We start from the raw sequence: 19,845 nt of genomic DNA on the forward strand, positions 1-19,845 counted from the left end.
CAGCAACAAAAGCAGATCTCTTCTCTCCTCTAGGAGCCATGCCCTTTCCCCACTAGAAAATCATGCACAAGTGTTTCCAGGAGTACAAAAACAATAACATTTACCGAAAATTGGGGTTATGTGACATCCTACCATTAATATGGGAAATTAACAGTACAATCCTGTGCATGTCTGCTCAGAAGTAAATCCCATTGAGTTGAACATAACTTACTCCCAGGTAAATCATCTGCATAGAATTGTGGCCAAAAGAAATAAAATAAAAGCACATTTTTCTTTTGTAAAAATTCATGCCGTCAGACTTTTTATATGCTTATTGTTTATCAAAGAGTAGCTCTTAACATTTACTTGAAGTGCAGTCTTACTTGACCACTGCTGCATTTGTAGCCTTGCTGCTTATGTGGATCAGAACAGAAGATGAGGAGAGGCAGAGAAAAACCCTCTTCAGTGCCAGCTCCCAACTGGTGCAGCAAAGAGGCCCAGATTAGGGCTGTTGCTGTAATGTGATGGCAGTGGGACTGGCTTAGCATGCCGTGGTCCCTGTACTAGCTCAACCAAAGAAACACCCTGGGCAAGGGTGGTGGAGAAAGTCCCAGTTATTATCAATGCAAAGATTCTGCTGGTGGGAGTGCATTGGTGCTCTCCTCACTGGTTTGGCTCTGCCTGTGACGGAGGAGGCAGATTCAGGTAGGGCTCGACAGAGGAACACTTCTGCCTCATCCATACCCAGCATGGCAGATTGGGGGTTGCGATTTTTTTGCCCATGATAATTCACATTTAAAGTCATTTTTTCCAAAGCAGACAGCATTTATGGTCAGTTTCTTTTGTTTCGGTTACCAAATGCTATATAATTTTGTCAATTGATGAAACAGGACATTTCCCACTAAGAAAATGTACATTGTGTGATGTAACAAGTCCACATCAAAATCATCACAGGTGCATTTTTAAAATGTGGGAGGGGGGTCCAAAATCACTTGGATGCCCCTCTCTGCACCTGTCATATGTTACATGAAAGAGAGAAAACCTTGTGGTTTTGATTTTCTGCTTTAAGCTTCAGTCCATCATGCGTTGCAGAAGGCGTCAATGATTACCGATGTACTGCTTGCCCACCTGGATATGAAGGACAGTACTGTGAAAGGTAAGGAAAAGTATTGAGCACAAATTATAAAATAAAGACGTAGCAACTAGGAAACAAACGGCAAAAGGCGTGATGGACAAGCAAGCAATAAATGTGTGCTAAATTTGTCTAATCAGAAGAGGCCCATTGTAATGAGGGAATAAATTGCAACCAGGATGCGGGTGGCGCTGTGGTCTAAACCATGGAGCCTCTTGGGCTTGCTGATTGGAAGGTCGGCGGTTCGAATCCCCATGACGGGTGAGCTCCCGTTGCTCTTCCCCAGCTCCTGCCAACCTAGCAGTTCAAAAGCATGCCAGTGCAAGTAGATAAATAGGTACCACTGCAGTGGGAAGATAAATGGCACTTCTGTGCGCTCTGGTACTCATCACAGTCCTCCGTGCGCCAGTTTAGTCATGCTGGCCACATGGCCCGGAAAACTGTCTGTGGACAAACACCGGCTCCCTCGGCCTGAAAGTGAGATGAGTGCCACAACCCCATAGTCACCTTTGACTGGACTTAACTGTCCAGGGGTCCTTTAACTTTACCTAACTTTTATATGTTTTATTAAATAACTGGATTCGCATTCCTAATTCTCAGATGTGGTTATAATACAATAAGCTTATCTGCCCCCTTGTGACTCTGTGTGTGCCATAGAATCAGAGCAGACTGCAGAAAGGTCAGCTGGGCAGCACTTTGGGGTCCTTTATGGGCTGGCAGCAGAGTGCAGCCCCTCCTCACTGGTATGGGGAACCAAAGCAGAAGCTCCAGTACTTCGTGGAAAACAAGGGAGGAGCTGTGAAAGAAAAGCAGGGCCAGGAAAGTGTTACTGAACTCATCCTTGGCAGAGGGTTGGCAGAGGGTTGCAGGTAGGACAGAGTAGATGACCTTCATTCAGGCAGTGAAAAGGCAGGAGAGCAGAAGGTGACCAGCAAGACCTGTATGTTGCTGCTCCTACCAGTGAACAAGGAAGTGGAGCCAGCAAGACTTGAATAGTGCTCTGCTCTTCATCTTCTGAGTTTACATCATCTCTTGGAAGATTATCGACAGGTGGTTTTCTGCCACGGTGAGACTGTCTGCCTACGCTTTGCCTTCCTATATCTGATAGAAGTAACCGTTTTTCTCCATAGCTGACTGAAAGTCTTACCAGGCTCCTACCTCTCTTTCTGTCAGTTGCCACCCCCTTGTTGAATTTCTGTGATGCAGAATGACTGCAGTGGGCTAGGTTGGATCTTGTTATTGGTAACCCTGGAGATGCCTCCGAATTGTTATGACTTTGCTATTCTTAGGAAGGGCACTTGGGGATTATATGGGGATTGAACAGAACCAGCTAGTGACCTGCTATATCTCCAAGCTATTGGGACCTGTTGCTTCACATGCTGAAGCATTTGATTATTACAACATGCTAGAACTCCAAGATGAAAAAGTTACTGGGTATTAGTTGCAGGCCTCAAGTAGACTGTGTGGGAGCAAGCCTCCTTTGTAAGCTTATATTGAATAAAATCTCAGTGCAGCCTCTTTTTTCACTGTCAGATTAGCATTCCAAAAGCCATCATTGTTCATTTGTATAATCACATTACTGCATAGCAGTTTGATGGAGGTGTCTGCAATAAAGCTAAATGTTTAACATGATCTTAAGTAGAAAGATAGGACGATATCGACAGAATGAAATTCACTGAAGACAAGAGTTGCTCATAGGAAGAACGAAAAAAGGAGATATGTGTTGAAAGAAAGTGCTTTGCTCACTTACGCCCACGCCCCCTTGCCAATGGCAGCCACCCCCTCCCTTTTATACTTTGTCAAAGCCACCCATCACCTGCCTGTTCTACCTCACAAGAACCACACCTCCCTCCAGAACTTGCAAAAAAAAAACCCTCTCCCTGGACCTTGCCAAACCTCTCTCTCTTTCTAGATATATATATATATATTCCTCCACAGAAACTCATTTACCCCAACTTCATAAAACTAATTTGGTTTTTATTGTATTTTTGCAAATTGTAGATGTTCACCTGGATACACTGGGAACCCAAGAATTCCTGGTGGATCTTGCCAAGAATGTGAGTGCCATCCATATGGTTCTCTGCCTGTTCCCTGTGATCCTATCACTGGACAGTGCACGTGCAAACCTGGATCTACTGGCTGGAAGTGTGCAGGATGTGAACCCCGGCATGCTCGAGAAGGCATAGCATGTGTTTGTATGTATATTAACAGTACTTCTGGATTTTGGGTGGCTTGTTTTGCTTTTCGGAACGTGAATCGTGTTTTTTCAGAATTTCACTGAGAATAGGCACTGCCCCTCCAATATACCTAGAATCATGTCCTTTCTCTATCTTCCATGTCTTGAATTGCTGGTATTGGTGAGACCCAAACACAGAGAGTGGAAAACAGTTCTGATCACACATGGGGAGGGAACAATAACGTATGACAGCAGGCTCTTGTGCTTTACAGGGTGCTACTCTGGAAGCTCCTTTGGCCTCTAGGGTGGAGTAAATAGGGAGGTAGTTACTATTTGAAGGAAGGAGCTTAAAAGCTTCATGTATATGATCAGAAGATCACACTGGGTTGAACATGGAGCTGCCTTATATCAAAGCTGACCATTAGACTAGCAGCACCTCTCCAGAATTTCACAAGGGATCCATCCCAGTCCTATTGGAGTTTGAACCTGGGTCCATTTGCATGCAAATATGTGGTCAGCTGCTGAGAAATGTGCTTTCCCCTTGTTTGAATCTCATCCAGCGGAAGGAGTAAGATAGATTTTCAAACCCCACAAAAATATACTTTTTAAAGCTTCTATCATGGTTTTCACAGATCCTTTGACAGATTATATGGGATTTATTTAATTTTTATGTACCCTCCTAAATATTGATCAACTCTGTCATTTTCTGATTAATATTTTCTTGGAACGTTGCCTTCTCCAGCTCCCCTAGTCATGGTGGTTCACACATGCCTAATAAAACACAGAGCTGGGTGAAGGAGTACAAGATGTTGAAGGCTGTACACTTTGATAAAAGTATAAAAATAACTACCATTTCAGCGCTGACAGCACTGATAGATTTCTCCAACATCGCTCTTCTGTGTAGATTGCCTTCTCTTTTATTATTGCTTGAATTCTGGTCACTGTGAAATTGATCCTGTATTTCTGCTTTCTGTCCTCAGCATGTGACCAATTTACTCTGATTAGCTACACTTAAGCCTATCAAAATGATAATCAAAAATTACATTGCAGAATCTGCTTTTGGATGGTTAGTCCATTCCTGTCAAAGACAAGGACAGTCACAGGTGAAACGTGAATGCAAAAATAGAAAATTGCAATTGAATAAGGACTCATCTGTGATGTTTGCTTAATGTGTTGCTAAAAACACTGGGAACAATTCTGAAGAAGTTAAAACAACGCCTGCTTGGACAGTTAAACCATCACACTATTAGAATAAATGTGAGAAGAGGGCAAGGACCTGCTGATCCTGCTTCCTCTATCACCTCCCCATTGTCCCATCATCCTCCACACATTGGAGGAGAAGGTCTGGCCTGCTGCAATTCTAAAGCACTGTGTGGCTTAGAACCCTGATTGTGCAGGTACAGCAGGCTTCCTACTTTGTCCTCCAGGCAACAATGGGGGTGGCACTTAATTTTCATGGTTGGCAACATAATTTGCCAAGCATAGAGTTGGCAAAGCTGCTTTCTGCAGGGTTCAACTAAGCCAGGCATAGGCAAACTCCAGCCCTCCAGATGTTTGGGACTACATTTCCCATCACCCCTAGCTAACAGGACCAGTGGTCAGGGAATGATGGGAATTGTAGTCCCAGACATCTGGAGGACCAGAGTTTGCCTATGCCTGAACTAAGCATTTGAATCCCCCACAGGTAACTCAGTCACACAGCCAATCCACTGGTCCTGAACTCACTGCTTGTCAGCTGATGGGCAGTGACTGCACCCTAGTTCCTGCAAGGGTCAGCTGCACGGTCAAATTTCCTGTGGAGAACTTGGTTTGCAGCCTGTCAAGCCATATCTGTATCTACCCCCCACCTGATAGGGTGTCAGATGTGGGCAGATGAGTGTGGTTTTTGGGAAACAACCTCGCAAGCCAAATTGGGACCCATTTTAGGCCATTCCATTTGGCTGGTGGGCCAGAGGTTCCCAACCCAGCTTAGAAGGTGACCCACGCTCTGAATTCAGTTAGCGTTCAGATGGCAAGGGCTTGCTAAGCAAGCAGTGAGAGGCAGCTTTCTGCCATGATTGAGGATTCTGGCCTTGGAGAACACTTTTCTTTTGAAAATGACTGATGAGCTGGGCAAGAGAGAGGGCAGTATCCATCTTAAGTGCATTTGCTGGTGCAAGGCCTTCTGGTTACACAACAGAACTACCCCTCTCCCCACAAACACTCCCAAAATCTGCTACGGAGGCTTTGAGGGGAAATCCATAACAGGCAGGAGGCATGGGGAGAGAAGAGGGAGCAGAACTCCCATTATGCAACCAAAAGTCCTTGCATTAGGACAAGTGTGGGGATCCTTTGGCTACCCAGAAGTTGCTGAACTACAACTCCCAACAGCCCCAGCAAGCATGGCCAATGGCCAGGGATGGTTGGAATTATAGTTCACCAACATCTGGAGGGCCAAAACTTTTCTACACCTGTGCTATGGGAAGCAATTCATTAGATAATGCACATAAGATTTAGTTTTCTTTGCAAGCAGTTTTTTCTTTAAAAAAAGAGACTTTCTTGTTTTAACAAACATGCTTTCTTATGAGGCATTTCACATTTAAGGCAACTCTGAGATGTGCTGTATTTGGTAAGTGAAGCAGATTTGTGAGGAAAAGCTGGTGCTTGCTGCTAACTCTTTACTGAAACATTGCATGATTTTTTTTTGTCTTTCATGTGTGCACAGCAGTAATGATCTGGACATAATGCTGCATTTTCTAATAGTGAACACAAATTTATACTGACAGTTTTATATATTAAACCATAGAAATATTTAGTCATGTATAAATTATGTAATTAGAGCCTTGAAACGTTTTTAGTACGTTCCAGGCTGCATATTGGAGTAACATTACTCTGTCTCTTTTACTAAATTGTGGAACTTGCTACATCTTCTCTTTTCAACCCAATTATCTAGCAAGAGGTGTTAATGCATGATGAATGTTCAGTGTGCACGTTATAGGCAACAGTTGCTTGTTCATTCTGAATATTTTCATGTCTTTATAAGACATTCAGGATTTGTTTTTTGTTTTGTTTTTCCCATCATGCTGAATTAAGTTGGTTTTCATTTGCATCCCATTTTGCTATATTTATTGCCAGCTATTTCAAGGTTAACTAGAAAAGGGTTACTTAAACAAAAGAGTATACATCAGTGTTAAGTAGGGAGATCTGTTAGTATGCAGCTTTCTGTTGGTCCAGCACAACAAAGTATTTTTATTTTATTTTTTAGGATTCTAAGTATTTCAAATAAAACGGTATTCTACTATTTATTTGATTTATAGTTTCTGAATGCCTGCCTGACAGATCTGTCTGACTCCTTGACCAACTAGAATAGATGTTGGTATATAAAACACAGAGCCCAGTGTTAAAACTATATGTTATTTATGGAAATGTGCTTTCTCTTTGTGTTCCATACGCAAGCACACAAATGAGAAGACTTGCACCACTAATAGGTTTTTCTGATGTGCATGCATAAAGTAGAAAATATTGCCCCCTTACCCAAGCAATTATAGTGCACTTCAGTTCAAGCAACAAATTAGTGGGAGGACTGTATGGAGTGGAAAGGAGAAAGAACTTAGTGAGGAAAGGAAGGAGCTGAAAATAACATCTCCGTGCTTCCTTGTGCAGCTTGACAGTTGCCTTCTCATTGCACTAAATCAATTTGTCTCCCATCCAATGATTTTCCTTGCTGTTGTTTCTACTTCTGCAGCTAAACGGGAGCTTTTAGTTCCATGCTGGCTGAAGCAGCACCATAGCTGCTTATATGAGAAAGAGTTGACATGAATTTGACTGAATGCCAAAAAGTATAGGAAGGGATAAAATTTGTGCATAGCCCCCCATCCTGCTCAGTATGGTAGTAGAAGTAATATATTACTTATACCCCAACCATCTGTCTGGGTTGCCCCTGCCACTCTGGACGACTTCCAACCTAATAGTAAGACAGCAAAACTTCAAACATTAAAAAATTACCGATACAGGGATAACTTCAGCTGTCTTGGTGGGGGCGGGGGAAGTACAGTTTTGCGTTTTTATATACACATTTAAACAGGGGCTCCAAAAACTACTCTGCTCCCAAGTCATTTCAAAGAGGCTCCACAATGGAGTCCTGTGGTTAACTCTTGGCAGCCCTTGACTGGTCATAATGATTGAGTTTTGGAGAAAAGACTGGAGGGAAGATTATCATCTGTGGTTAATGTCTTGAGTAAGGGCTCTAGAATAATCCCAGTTAGTGGTTGTGGGTGTACCATTATTTAAACACAATCCTTAATCATCTGTACAGTGGTACCTCGGGTTACATACGCTTCAGGTTACAGACTCCGCTAATCCAGAAATAGTATCTCGGGTTAAGAACTTTGCTTCAGGATGTGAACAGAAATCATGCTCCGGCGGCGCGGCGGCAGCAGGAGACCCCATTAGCTAAAGTGGTGCTTCAGGTTAAGAACAGTTTCAGGTTAAGAACGGACCTCTGGAATGAATTAAGTACTTAACCCAAGGTACCACTGTACTGGGAAGGTCTGTGGTTCTGCAGCCCTTCTATGCAACCCATGTGTTGCAAACACGAGCAAGCCCTTAATTCTACCGATGACAAAAGGGAAAATTGTTTTACATGCATACATTCTGCTTTAAAAATTTGAATTAAGGTAATTTTAGATTGTCTAGATTAATTTTCCTATGGCAGAGACTTTTATTATTAGTCTCCTTAATGAGAACATTATGATGTCTCATGCATGATTGCATTATTCACCTGCTCTTGATTCTCAAGTTTATTTCCCTCCTTATTCTTCACTTCCAAGGTCTTACCATTCTGCTTTAATTTCCCAGTGTGTTTTGTACTTCTCCATTTCTACCACCTTGAGCCCACCAGTCTCCTGCTCTCTTACCATTTTTTACACCATGCTCCCTGGTTATCCTTATCCCTGGAATGGTCTCATTGGCATAAGTTTGTCCCTCTCACAGTTTCCCCACCCCACCCCACCCCACCCCAATGCTGTACCCCTACTGTAGTGCTGCCTTCTGACATCCATGCATTGTGTGTGGTAGTCTGCAAAGGATCCATACATACACTTGCAGTTTGGGTGCCTGCACAACTGGGTGTCCCAGCCATGTTTATATACTATCCCAGGAAAACTGTGAGTGCCCTACATGCAAGTAATGTGTAAACAGGGCTTCCCTTTTCCCTTTAGGTCCCAACTCAAAAGTCCCATTTCTTTTATGAAGCCACACTACTGGCATTAGTCCCAATCAACAATTGAATTTAGCCATTGTGAATTAAATGAATTTGCTTGCATTCATCCTTGTTGCCCATGCCTATGCCAACCCATCCCCATGTTATCTCTTCCCTCTCTCCATCCAAATTGAGATTATAAGCTCCTCTGGACTGTGACCTGTGGTTTGCTTTTGTGACTTTATAAAATGCACTATATACTGAATTCCCCCTATACAAAAAAAGCAATAGCTGAAAACACATTGTAAATCACAAAGCCCTGTTTTCAAGTTGTTGACAATTAGATATCCCATTTTATCCCATCTGCTGCTCACATCTTTGTTTCCCTTCCTTTTATTGCACCATGGGTTTTTAAGGCGCCATTTATTGGAGTTTAGTGGCCTTATATTTTGGAGAACTTTATGGGCACTGTAAAATATTTCTGAGTTGAAATACCAAGCATCTGCCTCAAATATTTAGCAATAATAAATATTCTTTACTGTCCTTTCCCACAGTTTGTGATGATGAGTGCACTGGAGTCCTGCTTCGTGACTTAGAATCTCTAAACCAGATGGCTTTGAGTGTCAATCTCAGTGGCCCGCTACACCCTCCATATAAAATGCTTTATTCGTTTGAAAATACGACCCAGGAATTAAAGGTATTCTCAAAACCATCACCAGCTTTAGATTTCACATCTGGATAGAGAGGCCAGCACACATGTTTTTGTTGGCATGTGAGATTATGTTTAGATCAGGATGGGTGGGTGGTGTATTAATGGTTTGATTACTTAGTTTAAGCATGCCACAGTGGTTAAATAGCTATTACAATAAATTATTTGGAGGATTAATAAGTAGAAGATGCTATAGTCATTCATGTTTCTTCTCTTGGACGGAAGGAAACAAAATGCCATGAAATGTGTGCCGTTAATGTCACAAAATGACTCTTAACATTTGATAAAGAAAAGCCACATTACATGTTTATCAGTGCAGTGTCTACTCAGACCCATGCATATACTGCTTGCCCTCTTTTATGAACATGCTTTATGTGTCAGCAGCGGCAATAATTAAGGTCAACAGAGCAGCTTCATTCAGCAATGCGTTATTTCTGAAATCCATAATGTAAAATGTTTGACTTTATTTCCTCAGCATTTACTGTCACCTCAGCGAGCACCAGAGAGACTCCTTCAGGTGGCAAAGAAGAACTTGGATACTCTTGTGACAGAGATGGATGAGCTTTTGACAAGGGTGAGCCCAGAGGGTAAAGGGTTAGATCCCCATTTCATTTTTAAGAAAAGTGTTTCAGGTCACATTCTTATGTTACTGGAGCCACTTCCCAAGGACCCCATCTCATGTTGTTATGCACAGGGCCATCTTTAGCATATGCACCACCGGGGTGCAAAGATCCGCCCAGCGCCCCCAAATTTAGTTTAGCCCCCAAATTAACTTTTATTATGCTTATGTCACTGTTATCATTTGATAAATGGCGCTCACGCCTGCGCAGCTCCAAAAGGAGTTTTTGTTTGTGTGTGTTTTTGTTTAAAACCAGCTTTTCTAAAGAAGGCAAAGAACACATTAGGAGTCAGTGTAAAGACTCCACACATATGAGGTGCCTGAAAGGTGAGACAGGTGGGCATTGTGCACATGTGTGGGAGAGCCATCTCGGGCAGCCTTTCGTTGTGGAAGCAACCTTATTTCTAGAGGAGCTGGGAGGGCCCTTGCAAGTGCATATATACAAGTTCTTCTTCCGGAGCCTGTGCACACTCCCATCGCTAGATAGGCACGTTCTCTTTCTGTCTGTCTCTCCCTCTTTCTTGTCACTCCCCCTCCTCCCAGCTTTGGCGAGCAAGACTTTCCAGAGTGCTCTCCCTGCAGCAGCATTAGCAGGCAGGTGGCACGAGATCAGTCGTGTCAAAGGTTTCGCTGACCCCGCTGCTGCATAGCAGCTCAATAAAATACACTTAGGCAACTTCAGCGGCAGGCGCCTGGCACCCCCCAGAATTCTGCACCCGGGTGCCCCGCACCCCTTGCAACCCCAGGTAAAGACGGCCCTGGTTATGCCAATGTCTGTATGCAGGGTGTTCTAAAGCTTCAAGTGTTCTAAAGTCCCATACAAGCAGCATCATGTGAAATGAGTGGGTGCAAATGCCCCAATCTCTACCTCTGTTGTTGCCAGGGTCACCCTCCATGGCTTGAAGGGTGAACTTCTCAAACGTGGAGCCCCCTGTTCTTATGGAGGCTCTCCTTGCTGTTTAGAACTCTGATTGCCTCAGTTCTCCACCACACAATGCTATTCGAGTGAGAGGTTTTAATGCCTGAAGAGGGCTAGGAAGTCATGTGGTATGGGTGGTAATAGGGATACTTCACACACTGCTCTCAAGGAGAACGTGACACAGTTGGTGTAAGAATGGTGTTCAAATGATTCTTTGGTTGATTAAGAAATGAAGCCTCTGCTATTTGTCATGCTATTTGGGATGCGGGTGGCGCTGTGGGTTAAACCACAGAGCCTAGGGCTTACCAATGAGAAGGTTGGCGGTTCAAATCCCTGCAACGGGGTGAGCTCCCGTTGCTCGGTCCCAGCTCCTGCCATCCTAGCAGTTCAAAAGCACATCAAAGTGCAAGTAGATAAATAGGTACCGCTCTGGCGGGGGGAGGTAAACGGCGTTTCCGTGTGCTGCTCTGGTTCGCCAGAAACGGCTTAGTCATGCTGGTCACATGACCTGGAAACTGTACGCCGGCTCCCTCGGCCAATAAAGTGAGATGAGCGTCGCAACCCCAGAGTCGGTCACGACTGGACCTAATGGTCAGGGGTCCCTTTACCTTTACCTTTATTTGTCAATATCAAGATGTGTTTTGCTCTGGTGCTACGATTAGACACACAGGTGGCCCGAGACATTTTCACGCCTGAAGCAAGATGCCATGCTGCTGCCCCCACCATGTGGGGTAGGGACGTAAAGCTGTGCAAGGGCTTCGCCCTCAAGCAAAAGCCATTGCAAAGCCTTGCTGCCTAGCACAAGGGTGGGGCAAACTCTGCAAGGGCTTCTTCTTGGCAAGAGGGGACGTGTTCCACAGAGCTTTGCCACCGGTCGCTCTCCACTCCTAGGGCCAAATGGGCCAAACAAATACTCTGAGAGCCTCACATAGTCCATCAAGGAAAGTAGAATTAAAAATAGAGAGCAATGGGAAGGGGTGTCCATTCCAGATCAGAACTCTGGCTTGGGAGTGGAGCTTCCATTCTTTGTTCTTTCTGTGGTCCTGTCCTGGATCAGGCCCTGTGAATTTAAGTGGCCCAGGTTTAAGTACAAAGGAGTTAGACAGTGACCTTGTTTTATTTTAACAGCTAATTAGACACCATCTCAGCTGCTTTCTCATTCTGCCTGAGGGTTATCTAAGTGTACGTTGAAAGCTTATTTTCTACTATAATAGAGGCTGGTCAACCTTTTTTTGACAAGTATCAGCTGTTTTGTACCTGTGTCCTACACCATGCAATTGTGTCAATAGCCAGAAAAATAGAATGAATAGAATGTGATTTGTCACAAAGTAACACTGTTATTTTCTGCCAAGGGCTGCTTTTATAAAGCCCTGGAAGGAAGATACAGGCAAGGCTTCGTTTCGCTTTTACTTCAGTTTGTCTTTTTTTATATTTGTGCTAGCATTTGTCTGACCTGTGGAAATAAAATAAAAACACTTTTGTTTATTCCAGTTTGTAATCCAACAGAGGCACAGCCAGACAGAGAAAATCGTGTATTCAAATCAAATCTCAGTTATGACTTAGAGCCTATCAAGCAACCTTCATTTAGAAGAGATGAGGGAGAAATCTTGTTATTAAAAACGCCTTTATTTTGTAGGCGGTAAAGTTCTCTTGAGATGACACCTCTCTTGTTTGTTATTCCTTTTATTAGTAAAGACTCCAAACTGTGCAGAAATTGGAATTTCATTAGTCAATCAGGTAGTAAGAATTTATATTAATATAAAGTGTGCCACCTAGTGGTGAAGTAGCCTAGGTCTTATTTCAACCGTGATTTGGTTTAGGTGCTTGTTTGAACAACGGGAGAAGAACCTGGGAGGGAGGTGAATGATTTAACTTGGAGGTTCAACATTTTATATATATAAAAAATAAAAATTGTATCCTTGATGCTGGGAGATAAAAATTCCACTTTGTAAGTAAACACTGCTTGATATAACACAGTGTATTTTAGAGAAAATGAGTGAATGTCTGTTCCCTATCAGAAACTGGGAATAGCAGGTCTTTGGCACTATGCCTCTCTCAAATCCATAAGATGCTGATGGTTCAAATCAATAAATCCCGTTTGTTGAACACAGAATCTCAGTGAACCAGTCAAGCACTCTCTGCAGGGGTATAGTTACCAGGGATAGATCTTTTAACTGTTAGATCATGGGTTGGCAAACTAAGGCCCCCAGGCTGGATCAGGCCCACCTGGGTCCTAAATCTGGCCCACACCACGAAGCCAGAACCCACCGCGAAGCCGAGACTCCTGGCGATGGCGATGGGAGGTGGCTCTGCCAATCAAATGCCGTGCCTGGTTTACCTCAGCGGCATTTGATTGGCAAAGATGTCCCCCACACCGCGCTAAGGTAAATCAGGCGTGGCATTTGATTGGCAGAGCCACCGCTGCTGGGCCTCTTCCTCCCACCGCTGCTGCCCTGGTGCTCCTGTGGGCCAGAGAGCAGAGTGGATGAGCTCGCTCTGCCAACCCGTTTCACGAGAAGCGGCGGCGGCAGCAGCCCCTGGGAGGGTAAGTGCAGTGCCTTCTTTCTCTAGGCAGGGGGAAAGCCCGTTTCACACCACCTACTGCCAGCCTTTCAGTGAATGAGGCAGGTGGCAAACCAAGAAGGCAGCTGGGGCTGGGGGTGGAGGAGGACTACTTGCCCCCCCCTCGCAGTGTGCATAGGGATTCATTTTTTTAAATAAAAACATAGTCCAGCCCTCCACAAGGTCTGAGGGAAAGTGGACCGGCCCCCTGTGGAAAAAGTTTGCTGACCCCTGTGTTAGATGGTCAGGCTAAGAAGCAGAATAAGCGTGAGGAGGAGGAAGCAGGACTGCAGCATCAGATATGCATGCTCCACGTCTTGCCCCCATCTTACAAAAAAAATGCTGTCAAGTACGCAGTTTTTATATTATTTCCCCCCAACTATCAGCTGTCAGTTGCTCAACTCTCAATCCTTCTCCTTTCAAATTCTTGTAATCTTGACCCCAAGTTGTCAGCACATGGTCAGAGAGAAGTTAGCCCTGTAACACTGGTGAAAACCATACTGTTTAGACAGAACCTCTGTAACACGAGTTTTCTTTGTTAACCTGTCAGTAGATATTGATGTTTTATTAATATTTTTTATGTGGATTTTATTCTCATGTTTTGTACTCTGCCTTGAAATATTTGGGGGGTGGATTATGGTTACATCAATAAATAAACACGTGTTGATCTAGGGTCTTCCTCTGGACTGAAATTGCACTTGCAGGGACCAGGCTGGTGCTGTCCCTTATAGTTCTGAGGAGGTTAGGTATTGTAGGCCTTGATGTGCATGTTCAGCCAGTTGTGTTCTGTAACACAGAAATAACAAACTTCATGAGGTATCTAGCATTTTCCGTTGCTTCTTTTCTGGTAGCAGTGTGTTCTTTTCTAAGCTAAGCATTGATTCCTCCCTCACAGCATTTAGAATGGATACATAGCTTTAATGTTGAAGGCATTAAAGACTTTGAGAAAACTAAAGGTACAAAAGTAGAAATGCAGTCTATAAGCAAAAGGTAGAGTTTATTCTTTGACACTTGTCTGGAGGCATCAAAGTTCTCTTATAAAAGAAGACGACACATGAGTACATGCATACATTATATTCCGTGATGTGGAAAGAACTTACATGAATGAATAGTTCACAAAAACATAGGGTTGCATCCAGTGTTTAACATGGCCCTTCAAAATCAATGGGCATGACTAACTTGGGTCCATTAATGTCAATGGGTCTGCTTTGAATAGAACGTAGTTGGATGTAACCCATACTCAACTTATTAAAAAGCGTAACAAGGATGTAAACTGACTGTGAAGTATCCATTGCAAGAATGATCTGGAGTGTAACTTTAGTGTTCTGTAAGTTACACTGAAATCAATAGGGCTGAAGTGGCTAATAAAACACTAAAACCTTCATGGTTTCTATAGACTTCAGTACTTTCGCCATGGATGGAGCCTGACGTGTGCTAAGAATGATGGTTTGTGAACAAAGTCAAAGAAAAAGAATGTCATCTGGGATCTCTTTGTGTCCTGTTCCAGTATGTGTTCTAAGAACCCAGAATAAAGCCTCGGATGCCTCTTTAATGGTAGAAGGGAGTAATAAAATGTAATTGTGTACTTGGGAAGACTGTGTGTCACTTCCAGTATATCTGATCAATAATTCATTGATTGCCTTTTGCTTGAGGTAAAGTTTCCAAGTAGATTCAGACAGATGGAGTATCTTCTTGTCATGTTCATTAATTACACGTTTCTTTAATCTGTATCGCCAGGCGACCAAGGTGACAGCAGATGGGGAGCAAACTGGGCAGCACGCTCAGGCAACTAATGAGAGAGCGAAGATGCTTGGACAGTTCATCAAGGGCACCCTCCAGGCAGCAGAAGGTATCAGAGAAGGGGGAGGCAGGCAGGCAGTGCCAATAGCCTCTTGAGAAATGTAAAGCATCATGTGTTGGGACTAAGAACACGAAAGCACTGAAAACGAGTACATGAGCCGAAAGAAATCAATCGATTAAAATGCTGGACTTCAAATCTGTTAAATGAAAAAAAACCTATATAGCCAAATAATTGCAGACTTCCTGCAATCTAAGGGGTACTGTTTGCTACAACTGTTGGCAGATTGGCAATTAAAAGCACAGAGCAGCAGAAAAATTGAACATTCTCCTTCAGGGATGTTCAAGTTCTTGAAGAATAGCTATTATGATTAAATAACTAATGGAGAACTTCTGTTTTGCTGTTGTTTATTTTCAAGGCAGTAAAAATTACATTTGGGAGGAGAAGGAGCTGGGGAAAGTCCTCTGTTGTTTTAGCATTCTGTGTGGTGCATTAACGGTACATTTTTAATTTCTCAAAATGGCTTTAAAAATGCATTACTACTTACTGTTAATGAACATCTGCTATTTAGCATTTGCAGATGACAGCTAGCCATACGTATGCCCTGGGACTTAGGCATTATGCCCCTGCAAGGAGCATGATTTTCTGAACTTTAAAGTACAGTTGAGAGCCATAACTAAAGGTATCAAGTCATTTTGGGTGGGGGGTTGAAAATAAGAGAACACCGTGCATAAGTAATAAACAACCACATTATTGTAAACTTGGTACAGCACAGTCATTGTTTGAATTTAGATTTCATAGTCTGGCCTCCGTTGTTCTCTTCCTTCCTGTTCCTAGTTGATCGTTTATTTTCCAGCTAAAGTAATCAGAACTGCCTGCAATTCTCACTACTCCAATCCACCTATGTGCCTGCTCAGCAGCCATAGCTGCACAACTAAATCCATAGCCAATAACCTATTGGCTGTTCAGTGGCATAGGGAGAATACAAGGGAATAGACCCAGCCCAGTCACCCTCTTCCCCCCTCCCCCCCCCACAAAAACCCAGATTGGCGCATATATATATATATATATATATATATATATATATATATATATATATGAGATTCCACACACCCAGCCCTGAAAGCTGAACTAAGAGGCGAGAACCAGCCCTTCTTTGCACAGGCGATTCAGAGATTCATCATTTAATAAGAAATATTGGAAAGGCCCTTAGTGAGACTGGGGGGGGGGGGAGGTGACCTGCAATTTCCTGCTAAAAACCTGACAGCAATTAATGGGAAACTACTTCTACTTGAGTAGAGCAAACTCCTAACTTTGAAACTTATTCTTCCAAGTCATGTAAGGAGATTGGGGGTGGGGGGTGGAGCAAACATCCCCACTCTCCCAGATATTCATATTAGGGTTTTTGAGTGCTTGAATATGGCTCAAGTATAACCAATAAACATATATTTATTGTGCTTTAATTGTTGTAACCCTCCCTGGGACCTCGGGGTGAAGGGTGGGTAATAAATGATAATAATAACAATCTTCTGTTTATCCCTGCTTCCATTTCCATTTCCTTCCCTTCCTCTGTTTTCCCTTGTCTCTCTTTGTTGATATATATAATTTGTCAACTTTTCTGCAGCTGCAAACGAAACAGCTTTGAAGCTGAATGAGACACTTGGAACCCCAGACAAGCCGCTGGACAAAAGCCTTCAAGAATTGCAGAGGGATGTTGACAGAATGATGGCATTGCTCAGGAAGAGAAAGCTGGATGCCCAAGAGAAGGCAGCCCAAGATGAGCTAGAGTGAGTAGCAAAGCAATAAATATAAATGAGTTAACAAATAAATTCTAAAGAAAATGACTAATCTATTCAGATTTCAGTGGAACTTGAATTTTCAGTAGTGGTTCTGGTCCACTCAAATAGACAATGAAGGCAGAGATAATGGTAAGGATTTATTTTCTGATTAAGAAAACTCATAGTCATTTCTCAGCATTGGAAGATTTGCTCTAAGTAGCCAAAAATGATTAAACTTACCCAGAACCTCCAAAAACCTGGTTTGTACTGGCATTTTTGGATAATTGGAGCCCTCAAATTTATTGTCTGGATTAATAGCTTTAGAAAAGCACCAACAGTAGTTGCCTGAGGTTATCTCATATACACCCAACTATGCTGACCTGACCACTTCTTTGACCATGTTCCTAGAAATAAATGTTGGAACAGTGAGGCATTGGGCAGCTACATCTATTGTCACCTGTCACAGCTCTTTTTCAAGCACACAGATCTATTTGCCAGCAAACATATTCCCATAGATAAACTGTTTGTTATTGAAAATATCCCCATTACTATTTTTACATTAATTTATGTCCGATTTCATGTCATTCTTTTCCCTTTGCAGTTTCCCTTTTCATTCTAAATGCATGACTTGAGAATAAATCCTATTGATTTCAGGGGAACTTACATCTGAGTAATGAATTTAAGACCACAGTGTAACTCATTATATGTAACTCTACTCCTTCTAGTACGGTGGTTCAGTACAATAGATAGCTGACATGGAGTTTGTTCCGTACTTCAGACAAAACTGGAAAATACTCAGAAACTCAAGCTTATTCTGCTATTCTACGCTGATTACTTTGAAATAACCAGTCAGATCTTTGGCTATAGTAGCATGTAAAATTAAATACATAGGTTACTATGATTTTTTTGTTTCATTTTAAGGTTAAGAGTGTGCTATTTATTTCAAACAGAGGGCAGGGGTGAGAAAGTAAAACAGGAATAACAGGAAGACGTGGGAGATAACAAGGAACTGGTGTGTGAAAATACAGGGTGGGAGTCAACTAACCCATTCAAACAGTGCAAGGATATCTGCTTGTGTAGCAGGACTTTCCCCGTTTCCTCATTCTGTGTGGATAGTATTGGTTGCCAGCTGGGTACTTGTAACATGGAATGGCAGCTTCAGTTGCATGGCCTCCATGTGTCTATTCCAGTGATCTGACAAATCCAGGCACTCTCCAACTCCAAGGTAGTGCTGAAACTTGAACTAACTGGGGCCGTCTTACCCATAGGCGCTAGGGGTGCAGGGCACCCAAGCGCCAGGCTCTCGGGGCCCCAGGCTGAGAGTCCAGGCCCAAGAGCTGAGTCCGGGGAAGAGCCCGCCCATCAGTTGGAGCATCATGGCGGGCTCTTCTGCTGCGGACGGCTCTGCACCGCGAGTTCGGGAGAGACCGAGCCAGCAAGACACTAAGGTGGCTGGCTGGCTCTGCTCTCCTTCACGCCTGGGACTGGGCAACCGGGGGGGGGGGACACCAGGCGGATCTTTGCACCCCAGCACTGCATATGCTTAAGACAGCCCTGGAGCTAACCGCAACCTAGAATAGCATTCCATATCCATATTGATTAAATAACACATCAGTTAAAGGTATGGGTTTTTTCATTCATTCAAATAGGGGTAGAATTGACCCCCAAAGCCACAAGTAAAAACATAGATTTTTTCACTAATTTGAAGCACCACATGCCAATTTGCATTTCATTATGGTTGAAGACTATCTAAAACAATTTAGTAATGATTTCTTTATAGTGCTATCAGGGTGCATTTGACTCTGCTTGTAAACTGAAGGTTAATGAGAGGACTTTTGTTAATTTGTTGAAAAAACTATTTGCAAAAAATAAAAAATGAAGTTGATTTCAAACATTGGTTTGCAACTTTGCAAATCTGCAATTTAGGCCAGAATCAGTCAACACGAAACCTCTTTGGAATAGGGTTTTTGTTTTTGTTTTGTCCTCCAAATTAAGCATGGCAAGCAGCAGAAAGTTAGATTTGCTGCTGATGTATCTGGTTTGGATTTAGACATTCATCACATGATTTGGTTGTGTGTGTTTTTTACCAATATTACAGAGTTGGAATAAACACCCAGAACTGAGGGGATCCAGGCAATTTTGTAATGTGTTCTAATAATTTGTAAGAAAATCTAACCCAAGTCCATTTTAAAACAGACATCATAAGCACATGGAATCATAAGTATGGCAGGCATATTAACAATACCGAGTCTCATACTTTACAGAGCAGCAGAAGCCCTCTTAAAGAGAGTGAATAAACTGTTTGGAGATCCTAGGAAGAGAACAGAGGAGCTCAAAAATGAAGTCCGAGACAAGCTGGCAGACTACCAAGATAAAGTTGATGATGCTCTAGACCTGCTGAGAGAAGCAACCAACAAAACTAGGGAGGCAAATAGACTATCTGCAATCAACCAAGGAAATATGACATCTGTGGAGGTGAGATGCCCCACTCTGACTGTCTGACTATCTACCACATGCAGATTCTCCCAGAATCAGAAATGTTTTTCCCTCTGCTTTTAAAACACTACAAGCAGATTTAAAATATCGACAAATTAATTGACATGTTGTTTTAATTCCTAGTTGGGGGACTAAGTTAAATTACTGAAACTACTATTGATGCCAGAAAGAAATTAAATGGAACTTAAATTTTTACTCTAGTGATCTACGCATGTGTATATTATAGTACTGATGGAATATAGCAACCCAAGTAGTCATGGCCCCAAACAATCATTGTTCTAAAATCTGTTTTGAGACTATACACAGACCCAGCCAATCAAGATTTAGTATTAGGATGGATATACTTCCTCATTCTGTCTTGTTCTCAAGTCAGGAATTAAATGGGCATATGTAAATTCAGATTATAAATCAAACTACCCTATATCTTTTATTGTTAGCAACTGGTGTAAATGATTTCTCTTGATTTAATTTTAATTGCGAAGTCTTGAAAGCACATTA

The 19,845-nt window shown here is 42.7% G+C and overlaps 1 protein-coding gene across 13 annotated transcripts in view; it reads left to right on the forward strand.

Moving 5' to 3' along the window:
• The window catches only part of LAMA2 (laminin subunit alpha 2), a 365,130-nt gene that overhangs the window by 266,482 nt on the left and 78,803 nt on the right, over positions 1-19,845 (forward strand). For 7 of the 13 annotated variants that reach the window (XM_083498017.1, XM_083498006.1, XM_083498005.1 and 4 more), the window contains 7 exons: positions 1,049-1,135; positions 3,113-3,306; positions 9,021-9,163; positions 9,651-9,749; positions 15,013-15,124; positions 16,698-16,860; positions 19,116-19,326. In XM_083498017.1, coding sequence (XP_083354143.1) covers positions 1,049-1,135; positions 3,113-3,306; positions 9,021-9,163; positions 9,651-9,749; positions 15,013-15,124; positions 16,698-16,860; positions 19,116-19,326 — 1,009 coding nt within the window. The remainder of the gene's footprint in view (positions 1-1,048; positions 1,136-3,112; positions 3,307-9,020; positions 9,164-9,650; positions 9,750-15,012; positions 15,125-16,697; positions 16,861-19,115; positions 19,327-19,845) is intronic. The other 6 variants (XM_083498008.1, XM_083498009.1, XM_083498012.1 and 3 more) reach the window with 1 other exon arrangement.

This window comes from Podarcis liolepis (genome assembly GCF_965112155.1).
Source record: "Podarcis liolepis genome assembly, chromosome: 3".
NCBI classification, from domain to species: Eukaryota; Metazoa; Chordata; class Lepidosauria; order Squamata; family Lacertidae; genus Podarcis; species Podarcis liolepis.